We start from the raw sequence: 19,298 nt of genomic DNA on the forward strand, positions 1-19,298 counted from the left end.
CAAGGTCACAAACCTTCTTAAGGAATTTAATATTCAGAAATTGGACTGGCCAGGCAATTCACCAGATTTAAACCCAATTGAAAATTGCTGGGCATACATGAAACGGAAACTGAAGGCACTAGCAGATGAGAAAACGTCCCTCCCCAAATTGAAGGATGCCATAGTTTTGGTTTGAAGACATGGATGCACAATATTTCAAAGATTTAGCACATTCAATGCCAAGAAGGTTAAAAGCTGTACTTAAAAATAATGGAGAAATGTCTATATTGAAAAAAATATATATGAACTAAAATTTTCCCTTTTATTTTCCTTTTTTTATATCATTGCTATGATTTGTTTACAAATGTAGTGGGCGTTCGTTTTTTTACCGACTGTATATATATATATATATATATATATATATATATATATATATATATATATATATATATATATATATATATATATATATATATATATATTATAAGTATCAAGTACCTGGTTACTACACAACTAATCTCAAGATTCAAAAATATACCTCACTTCAGCCAGATACCTGAACTCTCATAACATTAATTATTACGACTGAGTACTCTAAAGGTAACAGTGATCCCTTAAGAAAAAACTTATTTATCAATCACTTGAAAAATCAAACTAAGTCTATCAGAATATGTGTGAGATATCAAAAATTAAACTAGAAATATTCTAGACTAGAAGGGCATCACTCCATCAAAAAACTCTAACTGTTTCCCTGGTCTTGATTCACTTTAGTAAAACTAAAAGAACAAAACATGTTTATCACTTTGCCTTATGCACACACAATCAATCCTATTCACTGATGGTCAATAAATGAAACACTGTTTTTCTAAAAAATGTTAAATACAAATATTTATTTTTAAATTCAAAGTTTATAATTAGAATTCACAATCTGAAAAATTTACCATTACTTGAAAATAACACAACACTTAATTAATTCTTGAATTCAATTTTAAAACAAAATTAATTTACAAAAACTTTATCAGGAATTTAAATTAATCAAGCAAAATTTAAACTATCAAGAATTACTCAAGACTAAAAAAGAAAATCTTAACACATGGGATATCAAAATCAAAAAATGCAATGTTAAATTACGTATGCAATGTTAAATTACCAAGAAATATTTAAAATGCTATATAAATAAATGTTACATCACAAACATAAAAATGTGAAAATATAAAGAGATTGTAAATAGAAAAACACACAAAAATACACATAAGATTTATCAATAATGATTTCACTTGTTCAAAATTTCCTAACTTATCATACCATGGTATTAATAAGTAAAATTCACATTACCTTACACAACTTGTGAAAACCTCTGTAAATCACTTGCTGCAGCTGTGTTACACAAAAACACACTTTTTACCAGGTTTTAATTGTTACAAACTAAATAACTTTGCTAAATTCAGATCTCAAAAGTTAATGTTAATATGTGACCACAAAACACTACGTTAATCTCTTTCTAAGAACGAGAGAGAGAGAGGGAACCAACTCGACTGGTCTCAGAAATCAGAATTAAACAAATTTTAGAATTCCAGTAACACATGAAACAATTACATGATGTCATTAAAGCATTTTGGGTACGAGATACAAAAGGGAAGTTCTAGAAGCAGGGAAGTGACGTCTTTAAAGCATTTTGGGTGCGAGATACAATGGAGAAGCTTCTGGAAGGAAAATTACGTCATCCCAGCAAAACGTTTTGAATGCAATCATACAAAACATGGCGTAACTGATCAAGACACGTATTCTTTCTCTCAAAGTGGCGTACGTTACTCAAACAACGCATGTAACAACATGAAATCACTCGTCTTGAGCCCGTATGGGACGAATCGGTATTTGTTTTCAAAAGCTGTCATCACTAACCCAAAACAAAGCGCTCTCCCTTATCTCGACTGATGATACAAGTGCTGGTGGACACACACACGTGTTCATGAGCTACGCTTTTACCAAGAAAGATATTCGTTCCAAATTACGTTACTATTAAAATTCTATTAACAATTCTAAATCATGCTATCAAGTTACTTAATCATTAGTTCTTTTGAGATCTGATGCCAAACTAAATATGACACTTCAACAACCATTATCATTAAACATAACACATGAAAAAAGTAAATATGTCAAAATTATAGGAGGATATACATATTACAAGGCAACATCATAAAAATATATATATATATATATATATATATATATATATATATATATATATATATATATATATATATATATATTTATATATATATGAAGTATAATCAAAAGCTACAAACGTCCTTTAATATCAATTCTGCTCTACCTGGAAATATATTTTCATATATGTTCTAGAAGGGGAATTTTTAGTTGATAATAAGTCCACCGTCCCGTTATTGTCAACCAGCGATGGACGGTGGACTTATTATCAACAAAAAATTCCTCTGCAACATATATATGAAAATATATTATTTCAGTAGAGCAAATTGATATTAAAGGATGTTTGTATACTTTTTTGATTGTATATGAATCATATATATATATATATATATATATATATATATATATATATATATATATATATATATATATATATATATATGTGTGTGTGTGTGTGTGTGTGTGTGTGTGTGTGTATGTTAAGGTTCTTTCTTTTTCTGTTCTTCACTTCTTACCTTGATTTTCCTCTAAGTGTGTCCTTTTGCATTGCTATCGCTAAATTGTTGTACTTGCATGCCGGTATATCCTCATAAAAATCATTTCACTAGCTCTGCGATGTTTTTCGCTGTGGTTTTCCGCCTTCAGAATCTTGTTGAAAGTTCTCTGCGTTGTTTTTTTCAATCATGATGAAACTTAAACACTGGGCTTATTATCGCTGTCGGGGTCCTGTTGATAATAGTTCTCAATATGTTTTTGCTATCGGGACACACTATATTGTTTTTATTCGCACTCAACGTTCTCTTGTAAGAGGTTATTTCTTCATTTAACTTTTGTTCGATTTTCTAGTGTAGTGTTTTATTTCTTCAGATATGTTTTGCTTGCCGTCGAAAAAAATCTAAGTTTTTGTAGAATTTCTGTTTCATAAATAATTGCACTGATAATTTCATTAATGTTCGTTTGTTTTGTCTCTGCCTTCTGTACCTGCCACCATTGTTAAGGTTCTTTCTTTTTCTGTTGTATGTTTTTAGTTTCTCACTTCTTACCTTGGTTTCTAAGTGTGTCTTCTGCATTAGTCGCTGATGATGTACTATCTCCCTTAGATTAATTATTTTAAGTACTGAAATCTCTCAGAAAGGCGTATAGAGTTTAGATTTAATTTCTTCACTTTAATTAGTACTTAGTATTATAAGGATCAGTATAAAATTAACAATTACAGTGGTATAAAACAAAATCACTCTGGAGTAATTAATTTTTACTCAGTCTATATGGGGAACAGGAAAGGAGACGTTTCCTCAAAGGACACAGTCTTGATCTCCTGGTGATCTGCAACCTGTTGACCCCTGGAATTCTTGTTGCAATCTCCACCTCCTTCTAGCCCTATTGGAAGGATTTATCAGCAAGGCCTCCCATGCAATTAGTTCATTGGAAGGACTGTAATGGATGTGATTCAAATCTCTCCTTAGAGGACTAGATCAGAGGTGATCTTTGGAGGGTGTGTGAAAGACCCCTCCCTAGTATGTTTGATTGGAGGGTGTAGAAGAACATCACTTTGTCCAGCCCCCAATTTCTTGGAATTTCCATGAAAATGCCTCCTGTGAAGGCGGGGTTATAGAACTAGCTGCTGTAAGCTTTTTGGCTGTGCTGACTCATGATTTGGTTAACTTAATCGTGAGGCCACTACTTCCCTCTTTTGTGACTGTTTTTATGGCTTTAAGGGCTGATTCACACCTGACACTCACGCTCACGCCCAAGTCACGGTCAAGCTCTCACTCAGCTCATTTTACTGGTGTGTTCACATATGCCGCTCAAGCTCTCCTGAGCTCAGTTTGTTTTGTGTTGGCATTGGTGAACCATGTGTGATTTTTCGGCTCTAGAATTAGCGGGTATAGCCATAGCGCTGGATGAGGAAGAGGGAGAGAGAAAAAGGAGGAGATTTTGGGTGCATCCTATGCTAGTGAAGAGTGAAGGAGAATATAACACTTTATATCCCCATCTTATAGATGATGAAGAAAAATTCTTTAATTATTTATGCATGCCAAAAGGGACATTCGAGTATATTTTGTCCAAAATTGGATCAGATATAATGAAGGAAGACACCTATTTCAGAGAATTGATATCTTCAAGAGAAAGTTTGGCTGTATGTTTAAGGTAAAAACCCACAAAATTAATTAATGAATTTATTATCAAATATAATTATATTCACCAAATGCTATGCAAATATTCTGTCCACCTCTGGACTCAGTATAGGGCTAAATAAAAAACGAACCTTCCTGTTTGAACTGAAAATAGAAGTTTGCTTAAAAAGCAAAAAAGTTCCATATACTGTAAAAAAGAAAGTATCCTACCAAAAAAAAAAAAAAAACAAGTCCACATATTCAAAAAAAGTCTACATTTCATTATAATTTTCTTACTCTCGCTCAAGTTTGAGCACGTTCAAAATATCTTTGGCTTTGATCGTGAGCTTGACTGTGACCGTGACTGGAGTTGAGCGAAAATGATTGACTGGATGGTTTGAATACTCTGCTTGTTTATCATTAAAGAATATTTGAGCGCGATCAATTGCGTGCACGTGAGCATGAGCGTGAGTGTCAGGTGTGAATCAGCCCTAATGCGGTATACTGCTTTTGAGTTCATGCAAAATCCTGCCTCGATCAGCGTATTGGAATCACGATAACAACAACAGCTTTTAGGCGTTATCATTGTGCTCTCTGCCTCTCTTTTTATTCTTACGTCTCTCTCTCTCTCTTTTCTTTTTTTCTAATTTCTATCTAATTTCCCAACATATATTCTACATCACAACATGTATATATATATGTTATATATGTATATAATGTATATATGTGTATATATATATATTATATATATATATATATATATATATATATATATATATATATATATATATATATATATATATATATATATATATATATATATATATATATATATAGTGATCCCTCATCTATCATGCGGATAATGGGGCCAGAACCCCAGCGATAAGTGAAATTCCCAAGTAGCATTGGCCCCTCCCTAGGGAGGCATATACTGTATATACATGGTATGTATTTAAAGGCTTTACTGTATAGCCTTTCCCACACTGTTATAAACACTTCCTATGCACTTAAACACTGTATTACTATTTTGATCTCCTATCACAGTAATATGCATAAAAAAAAGATCGTCCCATATTTGTAATGTTTACGTTCTGAGAATCAGCTGACTGAAGCTGCTCACTACTAACTGAAAGAATTAGGAAAATAATTTTTAGTTGCCAAAAGAAACAAATTTATCAATGAAATTATTTTTAATTCTGTACATAAAAGATTATGATACAGTAATTCATATTTCATTGAGAGAGAGAGAGAGAGAGATAAAGAGAGAGAGAGAAATGGTGTGTACTGTACAGCACAGTAGCTTGGGACGAGACTAAGTCTTGACTAAGTCTTGACAAGCTGGTGATGAGAGAGTATACAGTATCCTTGAGTTGCTTACATATGAAATTCGGATTTTAATTATTATTACAGTGATTTAAGATGAAACATCAACAGTGATAAGATATTCTCTTATGTACCACTCACGTGCCTTGTCCGAGTGCCTGTATTACTATTTTGATCTCCTATCACAGTAATATGCATAAAAAAGATCGTCCCATATTTGTAATGTTTATGTTCTGAGAATCAGCTGACTGAAGCTGCTCACTACTAACGAAAGAATTAGGAAAATAATTTTTAGTTGCTAAAAGAAACAAATTTGTCAATGAAATTATTTTTAATTCTGTACATAAAAGTTTATGATACAGTAATTCATATTTCATTGAGAGAGATTGAGAGAGAGAGAGAGAGAGAGAGAGAGAAGAGATGGTGTGTACTGTACAGCACAGTAGCTTGGGATGAGACTGTATACAGTATCCTTCAGTTGCTTACATGAAATTCTTGGATTTTAATTATTTTTACAGTGATTTAAGATGAAACATCAACAGTGATAAGATATTCTCTTATGTACCACTCACATGCCTTGTCCGAGTGCCTGTGGGTATATATAAGCTTCCAGTCCTTGGAATTTATTTCGGTGGTGATAGCCGTTCTTCTCACGTAACATGATGAAACATCGCTGTTTCTCCTAATATGGCTGCCGATATGGCGGTACTTTTTGATTTTAATTTTTCGATGAATATTTCTGAAAATCCAGCGATGCAGTGAAGCATCTTTTGTTTAATTTCATTTTTGTACTGAATTATATGTCATAATGCAATGAACCAACAGTACTAGCAGATATTAATAATTATTAATGGAATTAATGAAATATTTGGGTCTTCATATAAAGAACTATTTTTGAAATTTCCGGAAAATCCGCTATATATTTTCTCTTATAATATACATACGTAATGGAAAAAATCCCTTAATTTCAAGAATTGTCTGATAGTCGAACCAGTAGCTAGGGTTCACTGTATATTATATATATAAAAATATATATATATATATATATATATATATATATATATATATATATAATAATGTATATGTATATACAGGCAGCCCCGGTTTACATGGGTCTGGCTTACGACATTCTGAGGTTACGACGCTTTTCAAATATATTCATCAGAAATTATTTCCCGGTTTACGACGCATGTTCTGGGGTTACGACGTGTCGTACGCCGATCTGACGGAAGAAATATGGCTCCAAAACAGCAGAATTATAAAAATTTGGAGGCTTTTTTGATGAAAAACTCCATAAAAATGCAAATTACATTGTTTTCAATATACACCCAAAGCATTAAAAGTAAGGTTTTCTTAGGATTTTCGATGATTTTTGACGATTTTTCGCTTTACAACAATTTTTGGTTTACGATGCAGCGTAAAAACGGAACCCCGTCATAAATCGGGGAGTGCCTGTATATATATATATATTTATTGTGTATATATGTATATGCATATATATGTATATTTATATGTATATATTATATATATATAAATATATATTTATATATATATTTTTATATAATATATATATATACATATACTGTATATATATATATATATATATCTATATATATGTATATATATATACTGTACAGTAGAACCCCGGTCCTCGATCAGTACTAGAACTTCGACATAGTCGGATTTCGACATGAAATGTTGAGTAAAAGAAACGTCATTGAGCTCAAACAACAAACCGAATCGACCCGATTAATCATATGATGTTTGTAGAAAAGAGAGTTTCAAAAGGGCTGCCACTAGTTGGCGTTGTTGGTGGCGTTCTTCCCATGTGTATTTAAAAGCATTTAAAGCCTACACATGATGCTGCTGCTGTTGTTTGGAGAAGTACACCTTGTACAGGTATATATCAATTTTTTGACTTTCTGCACTGAATTTTCATCCAGTCATGGGTCCCAACATGTTAGGGAATCATAATATTTACTGAAAGATGTTTTACAGTGATTTTGTACACTATTCCAGTAGACTGTGTATGAAATTTACCATAAATACTGAATGTTTATGTAATTAGTACCACGATACACCACCAGGGTGGCGCTGTGGTGTGTTTACATCTGCCATAAGCTGCCGAGTTCCGGTGTAATTTAGGAAATTTTTCTTAATTTTATGATAACAGGCATACAGTAATTCGGCTTATAAATACTGTATTGTTAATTTAACGTGATAATCAGGCTTGTTTTTCAATGTTATCATTATTAACAACAGTTTTCGTGTGTACCTGTTACATTACATTCTGGTAGTGCCTGTAGGCTACTTAGCCTAGCCTATGGCGCTCTGTCTATCATCGGTAATACAGCCGCATTGGTCGTATGCCAATTTTTTTGATACAGTATGCATTTAAAAATGTAAAAAGTGCTTCTGATACGGTAAGTTATTCAACTCTGAACTTATTTAATTGTAATTTGTGTAATATTTTGCATAAAAAGGTAAGGTTGGTGTAAAGACTTGGTGGTCAGGAATTGATTAATCCATTTTCAGTTATTTCTTATGGGAGAAATTAACTCGGAATTCGACTAAATCAAATCTCGATGCTTCTTCTGGAACGAATTAGCGTCGAGGACCGTGGTTCTACTGTATATATAATAAACCCCAGTTTCCAGGGGATGCATACCCCCCACCCCCTTACGAATAGCTAAAACCCTAGAACCCTTCAAAAACCCATAGAACTGCCTATTTTGATAGTTCAAACACACAAAAAACTAAAAATGCTTATACAGGTATTATCCTACTTATGATGGGGTTAGGTTCCAAAAAACCCATTGTTTGTTGGAAAAAACATTCATCGAATATAGCCTAGCCTACACTAGGGTATTCAGTATCATGTATACACATATGGTAGCCTAGCCTACACTACAAGTATACTCTGTACATGCACGGTATAGTTATTATTAATATCACCTAATTCAGGAGGTTCATGCAGAGTCACTTATAATAATTCAGTACAAAGAGAGATTGAATAACAAACAAGAATTAGCTTAGCCTACACTACGGTATGTCATATACATATACGGTAGCCTAGCATATATTATACCGTACTCTATATTCATTTAACCCTTAAACGCCTACTGGACGTATCATATGTCGACTAAAATTGTCTGTTGGGTGCCAAGTGGACGTACCGTACGTCGACTACAAAAAATTTCAACCTTCGGTCAACTTTGACTCGACCGAAATGGTCGAAAAACGTAATTGTAAGCTAAAACTCTTACATTCTAGTAATATTCAATCATTTACCTTCATTTTGCAACAAATTGGAAGTCTCTAGCACAATATTTCGATTTATGGTGAATTTTAAAAAAACTTTTCCTTAAGCCCACGCTGTAACTCGGCGAAAATTTCAGAAATTCTTTCATCATTTTGTCGTAATTTTTGCACTGTTTTATATTAGCCGTTACATAAAGTTTTATATATGAAAATGTGCGCAATTTCATGTAAAATACAGCAAAATACAACCCATGGTTGTAGCTTTTATCAGTTTGGAAATATTTTCATATAAACCACAATAACTGCCAAAATTTCAACCTTCGGTCAAATTTGACGCGACCGAAATGGTAAAAAAACGCAATTGTAAGCTAAAACTCTTACATTCTAGTAATATTCAATCATTTACCTTCATTTTGCAACAAATTGGAAGTCTCTAGCACAATATTTCGATTTATGGTGAATTTTTGAAAAAACTTTTTCTTACGTCCGCGCCAGAAATTCTTTAAATCACGTTGTCGTAATGTTTGCACCGTTTTATATTAGTCGTTACATAAAGTTTTATATATGGAAATGTGCACAATTTCATGTACAATACAACTGAAAATAACTCTTGGTTGTAGCTTTTATTAGTTTTGAAATATTTTCATATAAATCATGATAACTGCCAAAATTTCAAGCTTGGTCAACTTTAACTCAACCGAAATGGTAAAAAAACGCAATTATAAGCTAAAACTCTTACATTCTAGTAATATTCAATCATTACCTTCATTTTTCAACAAACTGGAAGTCTCTAGCACAATATTTCGATTTATGGTGAATTTCTGAAAAAAACTTTTCCTTACGTCTGCGAGGTAACTCGGCCGAACATCTCAGAAATTCTTTTGTCACGTTGTCGTAATGTTTGCATCGTTTTATATTAGTCGTTACATAAACTTTTATATATGAAAATGTACGCAATTTCATGTAGAATACAACAGAAAATAGCTCATGGTTGTAGCTTTTATCAGTTTTGAAATATTTTCACATAAATCTTGATAACTGCCAAAATTTCAACCTTCGGTCAACTTTAACTCTACCGAAATGGTCGAAAAACACAATTGTAAGCTAAAAATCTTACATTCTAGTAATATTCAATCATTTACCTTCATTTTGCAATAAATTGGAAGTGTCTAGCACAATATTTCGATTTATGGTGAATTTTAGAAAAAAACATTTTCCTTACGTCCGAGCGGTAACTCGGGCGAACATCTCAGAAATTTTTTCGTCACGTTGTCGTAATGTTTGCACCGTTTTATATTAGTCGTTACATAAACTTTTATATATGAAAATGTGCGCAATTTCATGTACAATACAACAGAAAATAACTCATGGTTGTAGCTTTTATCAGTTTTGAAATATTTTCATATAAATCACGATAAATAGAAAAAATTCGCCTTTCGGTCAACTTTAACTCGACCGAAATGGTAGAAAACTGCAATTGTAAGCTAAAACACTTACAGTCTAGTAATATTCAATCAATTAGCTTCATTTTTCAACAAACAGGAAGTCTCTAGCACAATATTTTGATTTATGGTGAATTTTTGAAAAAAACATTTTTTTACGTCCGCTCATTACAAATTCATGCATCATTTTGTGATAATATTTTCTCTGTGTTGCTTTGATCGTTTTACAATTTGTTATATACCAAAATCGTCGCAATTTAGTGTACAATACAAAGAAAAAAAATAACCTGTTAGCTTTAACCGTTTTGCTCACAGCGCGATTTGTATAAAATTATATATGAAAATTTTTTTTTGTGCTGTCATATATTTCAATATATTTATATATGATAATGATTTTTTTTTTCATTTCTGATGGTTGCATACTAAACTTTAGGCAATGACAAAAAAGGGAGCCAAAAATGAACTCTTAATCTTGAAAACTAAGCATGCTGTGATTTTTAAAAAAAAAACTTTTTTTCTGCTGCGGCGCTAACTTCCGAACGCCGCCGGCATACGGGAGACGTTTTTGTAAATAGAGGCTCGGCGTTTAAGGGTTAATATTGTATTATACAAACATCAACATAACAAATATGCATCTTTTCCATGGATCTTTTAAAATGTTATGCTTTAATTCACTGTATCCAGTAGTATTGTATATATATTCTTATTGCTTTTGTATTATTAATTACGATCATAGCGATCAATGTTTTGGTTTGGAAATCATTTATGTCGTAAGTTTATTTTCCCTTATTTAACTAAGTTCAGAGCGCTTTTCTTGCTAATATTTAGTGTAAATGAATCTCTAGATACTTTATTTATATGGGGCAAGGTTATTTTTCGTTATACAAAGTGTTTTTAAGTCGAAATATAACATAAATACGTCTCTTTGTGAAATTAATTTAGCTTTTTTTTTTTTTTTTGTTAAGAAGAATTGTAAACTTGTTATTAGAATAGATATCAAAAGTAAACAATGACCACACGTTTACCCCACTAACTTTCTATGAGCACTTAAAGAAATAGATAGATCACAGTGATTATCACTAGATTGAAGGCCTGGGCCTATGCACAGGGTACTATCACAGTGCTTGTTGGTTGTGTACTGAGTCTACTGACCGATTATAGGGGATTAGGGATGGGCATTTCCAGTTGGAAATCATCAAATACACGACCAGAGCGTGTTTGTTTCATTAGGTAAGTTGGCAGTGTAAGGAGAGAGAGAGAAAGTGTAATGTATATTTTTTATGAATGCTCAAAGTGACTCGAACAGTAACAGAAATAAGTGAACTGTAGGTGGCCTTGCTGTTATGCTGTGTCGTTTCATATGCTTAGCACAAGGGGAACAAGAACTGGCGGTCAGAGAGAGAGAGAGAGAGAGAGTGTTACATAACATATTGTACATGGATTGTACTACTTGAAAAACAGAAATGCAATTGTTTTTACGTGTGTGTGTGTGTGTGTGTGCGTGTAACGCATATTTTCATATAGATGCTCAAAGTGACTCAAACAGTGAAAGTAGTAGGTGAACTGTAGGCGGCCTTGGTGTTATGCTAAGTCGTTTGATACGCGTAGCACACGGGGAACAAGAACTGGCAGAGAGAGAGAGAGAGAGAGAGCATGGAAGTAGAACAGTGAATAAAAAGAATGGATAAATACACATATTACATAATATTTGATGTACTAATTGAAAGTAGAAACATAAGTGATACTCCTGTACGTGTGTGTATACTTTCACATGAACGCACAAACAGTAACAGCAATACACAAACATTTTTATTGTCCTTGGCGCAAGGTTATTTCATGCTCTTTGCATGATAAGGGTAACAAAACTCAAAGCCATTCTTCATAATACCCTGCCTTTATGATTGCAACTGCTGTAAATGATATGACATTACTAAAACAAATATGCTATAACGGAGCCACTTATACAGTACAGTATATAATGTATGAAATGTGTAATTGTGTATCATGTATTCTGTATAATAAAACGAAAAAGCCAAATTTAGCAAAAAAAAAAAGCTCTACCTTTAGCTACAATGTATGAGTATGAACTATTGAACACTAAGTATAGGGTGATATCTGCATATCCGCATTCTCAGACTGCGGATGCGGATGTTGCTTGCAATGCTAATGTGGATGTTAAGAAATTGTCAATGCGGATGCAGATTTATAAAAAATGCGGATATCCATCTCTAATATGTGTATGTATGTATATATTATATTTATATACATAGAGCTCCGGACTGTCACTCGCTTGGCTGGAGTTCAGTTCCCCTGGCCGGCTGATGAAGAGTTAGAGGAATTTATTTCTGGTGATAGAAATACATTTCTCGCTATAATGTGGTTCGGATTCCACAATAAGCTGTAGGTCCCATTGCTAAGTAACCAATTGGTTCTTAGCCACGTAAAATAAGTCTAATCCTTCGGGCCAGCCCTGGGAGAGCTGTTAATCAGCTCAGTGGTCTGGTAAAACTAAGGTATAACTTTTATATATATATATATATATATATATATATATATATATATATATATAATATATATATATATATATATATATATATATATATATATATATATATATATATATATATATATATATATATATATATATATATAAGTATATATATATGTATATATTGTCACAAAATGATCAAGTACCTGGTTATTACACAAATATTAAAACCAAACATTTACCTCACTTCAGCCAGATACCTGAGACCTCATAACAATAATACTGCGACTGAACACTCTAAAGGTAATAGTGATCCCTTAAAACTTAAGTAACACATGAAAAATCAGTCTTAAGTGTATCAAGTTATGAGTGAGGTGACAACTGTTAATAAACAAATAAACTAGGGGAAAAAGGGCATCACTCCATCAAACACTATAATTGTTTCCCTGGTTCTGATTCACTTCGATAAAATCAAAGGAGAACATTACAGATATATCACCTTGTACACAAACACACACACACACACTCACATAAATATCTCTAATCACTGGTGGTCAAAATGAAACACTGTGCTTTTAAAACTTTAAACAAACAAATTTATTTCTAAGTTCAAAAGTTATATTTAGAGTTCACAGTCTCAAAAGATTTACTATTACTTGATAACAGTGTAAGATTTAATTATATCTTAAACAAGTTTAATTCACAAAACTTTATCAAGAAATTAAGTTAACTGAGCAAAATTCAAACTATTAAGATTTATTCCAAATTTGAAAAAGAAATCTCAAGAAATGGAAATCAGCACAAGTATTAAATGTTAAAGTATCAACACATAATTTTGGGTAACACTGTGAAATTATAAATACATGAGCACATAAGAATAATATGAAAACAAGGACATATTAAAAATTAATATGCAGCAGAAAATATACCAACAGCAATTTCACTAAGACAAGGTCTGTTAGATTATATCTATCTCACAAAAAGATTACATCCAATTTTTAAAAGATCATATTCACCTCTTACCAAAATCATAAATTAACTTTTTACCAAAACCACTCCAGTTTTTACCATGGTAAAAAACAAGCAAATAGCACATTACCTTACTCCTCTGTGCACTCCATTACACAATTTCTTATTCCTCAGTAAATACAATTTACAATGCCTGTACAATGCAAGTATTTTTAACCATTCACAAAACTTATATTTTGTGGGAGAGTGACCAAAACTTTACACCCTTCTATATAAGGATGGGTTGAGAGAGAGAGAGAAATTGCCACCTTATCCTATCAGCTCCCTATTCTAACTAACTACTTTTGTTTCACCAGCACCTGTTATGACTCCAAACCTGGGCTACCAGTTAGTCATTTAAACAAAGAGGTTACACTGACAGAATCTTAGAATAAATTGAGTTTCTCTCTCTACACTAGAATAAACAGAACACAGAATTACTTCTGTAGAATAAACAGCCTATTCTTGGATTTATTCTTTGGATCAGAAAGCAATATATGTTTTGCCCCTTATGTGAATGATTGACAGCTAACTTCCTGGCTGGACACTTGTTCAAACAAACATAGGTCTCTGAACGAGTCACGGCTATCAACTTGTCATCCCTCTACAAAGATAACATGAATGCTCTCCCTCACATACCCATTTCTTGTGCGGTTAGGTACACAGCTGTGCAAACATGACCACAGGATGATCTTATCTGATCTGGTCACCAAAATGACCCTCTTTACTAATTCTGAAACTCCCAACATCTCCCACAAAACATAACACATATAAGCATTGCACAACAATACACATATTACAAAATCACCTCATTATACTTCACAACACATGAAATATCTGAAAGAAAAATCATATCAAAGTACAGACAACATACCCAAAAAATACAGAACACACATTACTTTTACAGAAGAATTATAATATATATATATATATATATATATATATATATATATATATATATATATATATATATATATATATATATATATATATATATATATATATATATATATATATATATATATATATATATATATATATAATAGTCCACGGTTATTGGCGGGGATCATGTTCTGATGGTGAGACAATAACCGAAAATTGTCGATAAGCAAAAATCAGCAGTTTTCGGCACTTATCGACGCCAAAAAGCCCCGAAAATCGCCAGTTCTCGGTTATCGGTGCCTCTGTTAGGTATGTATGGGCACCAATACCCAATTATCAGTGATGATAAGTGGAAATCGGCGATTTTCAGCATCAAAAATTGCAGATTTTTGTTGCTAGACAAGCGCCGTAAAACCGGATCGCCAATAACCGAGCCCGCCGATAACTAGGGACTGCCTGTGGACATATATATATATAATGGATAAAAATACTTTTCGAGATCGACAGGTTCTTTACTGAAACAAGTAGTTGGGCTGAAATGACTGACGAGAGGTGACAAACAAAGGAGAGAGGAGCAGAACAAATACAAAAAGTTACCTAAAAATTAATTTATTTACAATTTTTACAGTTTGTACAAATGAGTCAGGTTCACAAAAACATCACTGAAAATGGTTCAGTAGCAAAATTCCAAAATGCATAATCAAAAATAAATAGTACACTGAAAAATGAGACAGCTTTAAAACAAAACACTCATTCACAATGGGTTAGCAGCAAAAATAAATACTTACATCATAAATGAGCAAGAAAATTAAGTCATTACTCCACATTACTCAAAATACACATTTCATGAGCAGCATAATAAATTACGTTAAACAGTCAGTAAAGCAATAAACAATTACATGAAAAATGCAAACAGTCGGAGTTACATAAACATTCGCAGACGAAGCTGTAACACAGGAACACTGCAGGACAACAAAGACAGAGCCGACACGACAACCATCTCGTCCTCAAGGACAGTGCTGACGCCCTCCTCCAGTACCGACGACCGCGACAGAGCCGACATGGCAACCATCTCGTCCTCCAATAAACATACTGACGTCCTCCTCCATCTACGACCAAGACAGAGCCGACACGGCAACCATCTCGTCCTCAATAAACTCTCTGCTGCTCTGCTCTGCTGCCAGGACCTGACTCGCAGGTACGGATACCTGCAGCTGCTACTCCAACTGGCTTGCTGCTACCCTGGACCCTATTCGTTGCTGCTACGAACCTGACTCACAAAGTCGCAGGTACGGATACCTGCTGCTGCTACCCCAACGGACTCTCTGCTGCCCTGGACCACCAGTCGTTTCGCCCTCCAGAACCTGACTCGTTGCTGCTACGAACCTGACTGGCGAAGTCTGACGCCATTCACCAGACGACAGCTTGCCAGCAAGAAAAAAAAAAAAAAAACAAAAGGAGGCAACAACCCACTAAGGGAACAATCGACAAACGATTGTTCCTAACATTTGTTCAAGGACATCTCCACACTCTTACTCACCTAACCTTGTCAATACCATATATATGTAACTGTAAGCACTCATTGTGCGTATAAACAACAACTATCTCGCTTTAAACTGAATATTTTATGCAAAAGGCAATCATCTACCTTTTCCCTTATATTTGTAACAGAGTATACTGCATAAGTAATCTTAGAAAAAATGTATTAATGTATTTTTATACAACAACTTTCTTATCAGTTGCTACCATTTTGTATTACCATACACAAGATATGAATGTATGTGTGAATTATTGGCTTAGGCTGGGTGTTATGCTCACAGTATCCATTTGCATAAATCAAATGGGTTATTACAGGTGTATTTAAGATAAAGGTAATGATAATGAAACTGATATCTTACTGAATCCATTTATACTGTACTATTATCATGTTATGTCATCGTCGTAATATGAATAAAAGAAACAGTCACCCACTATATGTATTTACCTAGGCTAGGCAAATGTTTATGTTTTCAGAATCAGCTGATTAAGCCTCCTACCAAAAGAATTAGGAAAAACATTTTTGAGTTGCTAAAAGAAACTGGAATTATCATTTTTAATTTTGTACCTAAATGTAAAATGGGTATAAAAAGGTAAACAAATTTGATGTTAAAATAAAATTCCTCAAAATTGCAAAACAGCTGTTTTCTGATTTGTTTTTTACATCCTACTCGATGTTTTTGTCAGTTCTTTGGTAAGTGGTTGTTGATTATAAGAGATGGTTATGAATTGTTACATAAGCCATAAGTTTGGTAATGTTGTTTGAAAACCTAGCCTAGTATAATCTACGGAAATGAAATTCACTCTACAAGCATAGTGTAATGATATAGTATGATCTACCAAAAATGAAGTTCGTTTGATAAGTGAAAATTATTTTTATTTTTACTCTCATTTATTTAACAAGATGGGATTACTGAGGAAATGAGGTTAGCCTAGTGTTTTCTAGGCTATCGAAAATGCAACTCACATGAATGTGACATGATACTCAAGATATGTGACATTGAAAACAGCAAGTTAAACAATAATGGATGAATGAATGCTTTAGGCTCTGTACTGATCTAAAGTCTTTCTTTTTGGTATAAGTTAATCAGGCAAGGTGTATGTTTTAATTATTTCAATGTTGATCATAGTTTTTCATATGATTGTTATATTTATTGGTATTTTGCCTGACAAGAACTATTTTTATGGTTTTTAAGCTTATTTCCCTAGTGTTGAACTTTTACATTTGTCTAAAGTGGTTGGATGCAGATGGTTAATAAAATGACTCTTTAGATTTTATTATAACTATTTAAAAGTTTTGAAATGTCTTCACCTTTATGCCCAAATAAAAATGCATACAGAATGTCTTACCTTTGATTTTAAATAATTGAATTATATTTGTGTAGGTTTTTTCTTTGTACATTTTTTGATAGATAAAACTAAAACTATGGCATACCATGTTATGACTAATTATTACTTAAACTCTATTAACAGCAGTGAGAAACTCATGGCACCTACTCCTGGAGCCAGAAATTTACTCCGGCACATGGCTCAAGGAGAAACGGAAAAAAAGATCCAGTCAGGAGAGATTGTTAGCGTGTCAGCAAAAGATTTACTTTCCATGACACATCAGAAACTTCAAGCAAATAAAAATAATGTAAGAGAATTCATTCATAGTTGTGAAAATGGCTGCACTGTATGAAAGTTCAGATCCAAATGATCTTTTAGGTTATGAGAGTTTTTTTTATCTTTCCTGTGAAGCAAAAGCTGACCAGTTCTATATTATAGATAGATAAATGGAACACTGGTATTGAGTGTATTTATTTTAGGAAGTACACATGCTCATAGATTTGTTAATTAACATAGAGGCAGTTGCATGTTGGAGTTCATGTGCTCAGGTCTGGTCAGGTCAGGACAGGGAATGCTCAAAGTGTTCTTTTAGAATCTAGACTTTTTGGGTCCATTCATATGGGGTTTAATTAGTTAGAAGAAAGGAAGTCCAATAATACAAGTAAAATGTTCAGGAAGTTTTTTGGATATATGTAATGCATAAGTAAGGAACAGTTAACCCTTTGAATAGCAGGGTAGTTAATCTAAGGGGTTATGTTCAAGTACAAAAGAAATATGTCCTTGCTTGGAATACATCAATCAGTTCATGTAAAGGTGCAGTTGGCAAAACTGACAATGGAGGATGAGACATGGAAAAGGAATGGTGTGGAGATTTAGTGTTTTATAGTGAAGTCAGATAGTGGGTGGTGTGAAGTAAAAGGAAGACTCTGCTTGTGCTATGCAGCACGGAAGTTAGGTATTGTACATAAGGCCTCATATATTAATAAGAGTGATAAAATCAATGCAATCTGTTTAGATGAAGTCCTACCTTTACTAGAATACTGTTCTCCTGTATGGATGTCTGCTTCTGCCAGAGATTTATCTGTTTTTAGAGTGGTTCGTGGTGGTAGGTTTCCGTTTCTCAACATCAGAATAAGTTGGACCATCGATGGATGGTCTCTTGTTTGTCAGTTTTTCACAAGTTGTATTTTAACAGAGATCTTTCACAGTCACAAGTGATCCATGATCCTCTTTTCCTGCTGAGAGCAACCAGATTTGCTGAACAGCAGCACCAATACACAGTAAATGTGCCCTGCTGTTGAACTACTTAGTTCCAGAGGTCTTTTATTCCTCCCACTGTTGGACTTTGGAACAATCTTCCTGAGGATGTTGTGCAATTGAAATTTCAAAAGCTCTAGCTTTGATGAAATGGATTATTACTACCTTAAAACAATTCTCCTTGTATTTTAATAATTTACTTACATTTTTATCCATTTACATATTGATTTGTTAATTTATTTTTAACTTTGATAAAAACTGCTCTCTGTATTTTACTACCTTCAGTTACTCCTTTCAAATGAACACCATATTTGTTGGAAGCTTGAATTTCAAGTCAGTGGCCCCTGTGGGCTTGTTCCATGTGAATAGGGTTCATGTTCTGAATAATAATAAGATGCATGGATCTGAGAAAACAGCGGAAACTAGCGGGGAATAAAGAAAAGGAAGAAAATTTTACATTTATTATGGAATTCTCTACAGATCAAGTATGACAAACAAAAGAATGTATAAGGC

General features: G+C 33.1%; 1 protein-coding gene across 1 annotated transcript in view; it reads left to right on the plus strand.

Annotated features, from left to right (window-relative positions):
• Mcm10 (minichromosome maintenance 10 homolog) overlaps positions 1–19,298 on the plus strand; it is a 178,678-nt gene that overhangs the window by 117,049 nt on the left and 42,331 nt on the right. Inside the window, 1 exon segment of the mRNA XM_067106911.1 lies at positions 17,673–17,835. Coding sequence (XP_066963012.1) covers positions 17,673–17,835 — 163 coding nt within the window.

The sequence above is a fragment of the Macrobrachium rosenbergii genome, chromosome 7 (assembly GCF_040412425.1).
Source record: "Macrobrachium rosenbergii isolate ZJJX-2024 chromosome 7, ASM4041242v1, whole genome shotgun sequence".
Lineage (NCBI taxonomy): Eukaryota > Metazoa > Arthropoda > Malacostraca > Decapoda > Palaemonidae > Macrobrachium > Macrobrachium rosenbergii.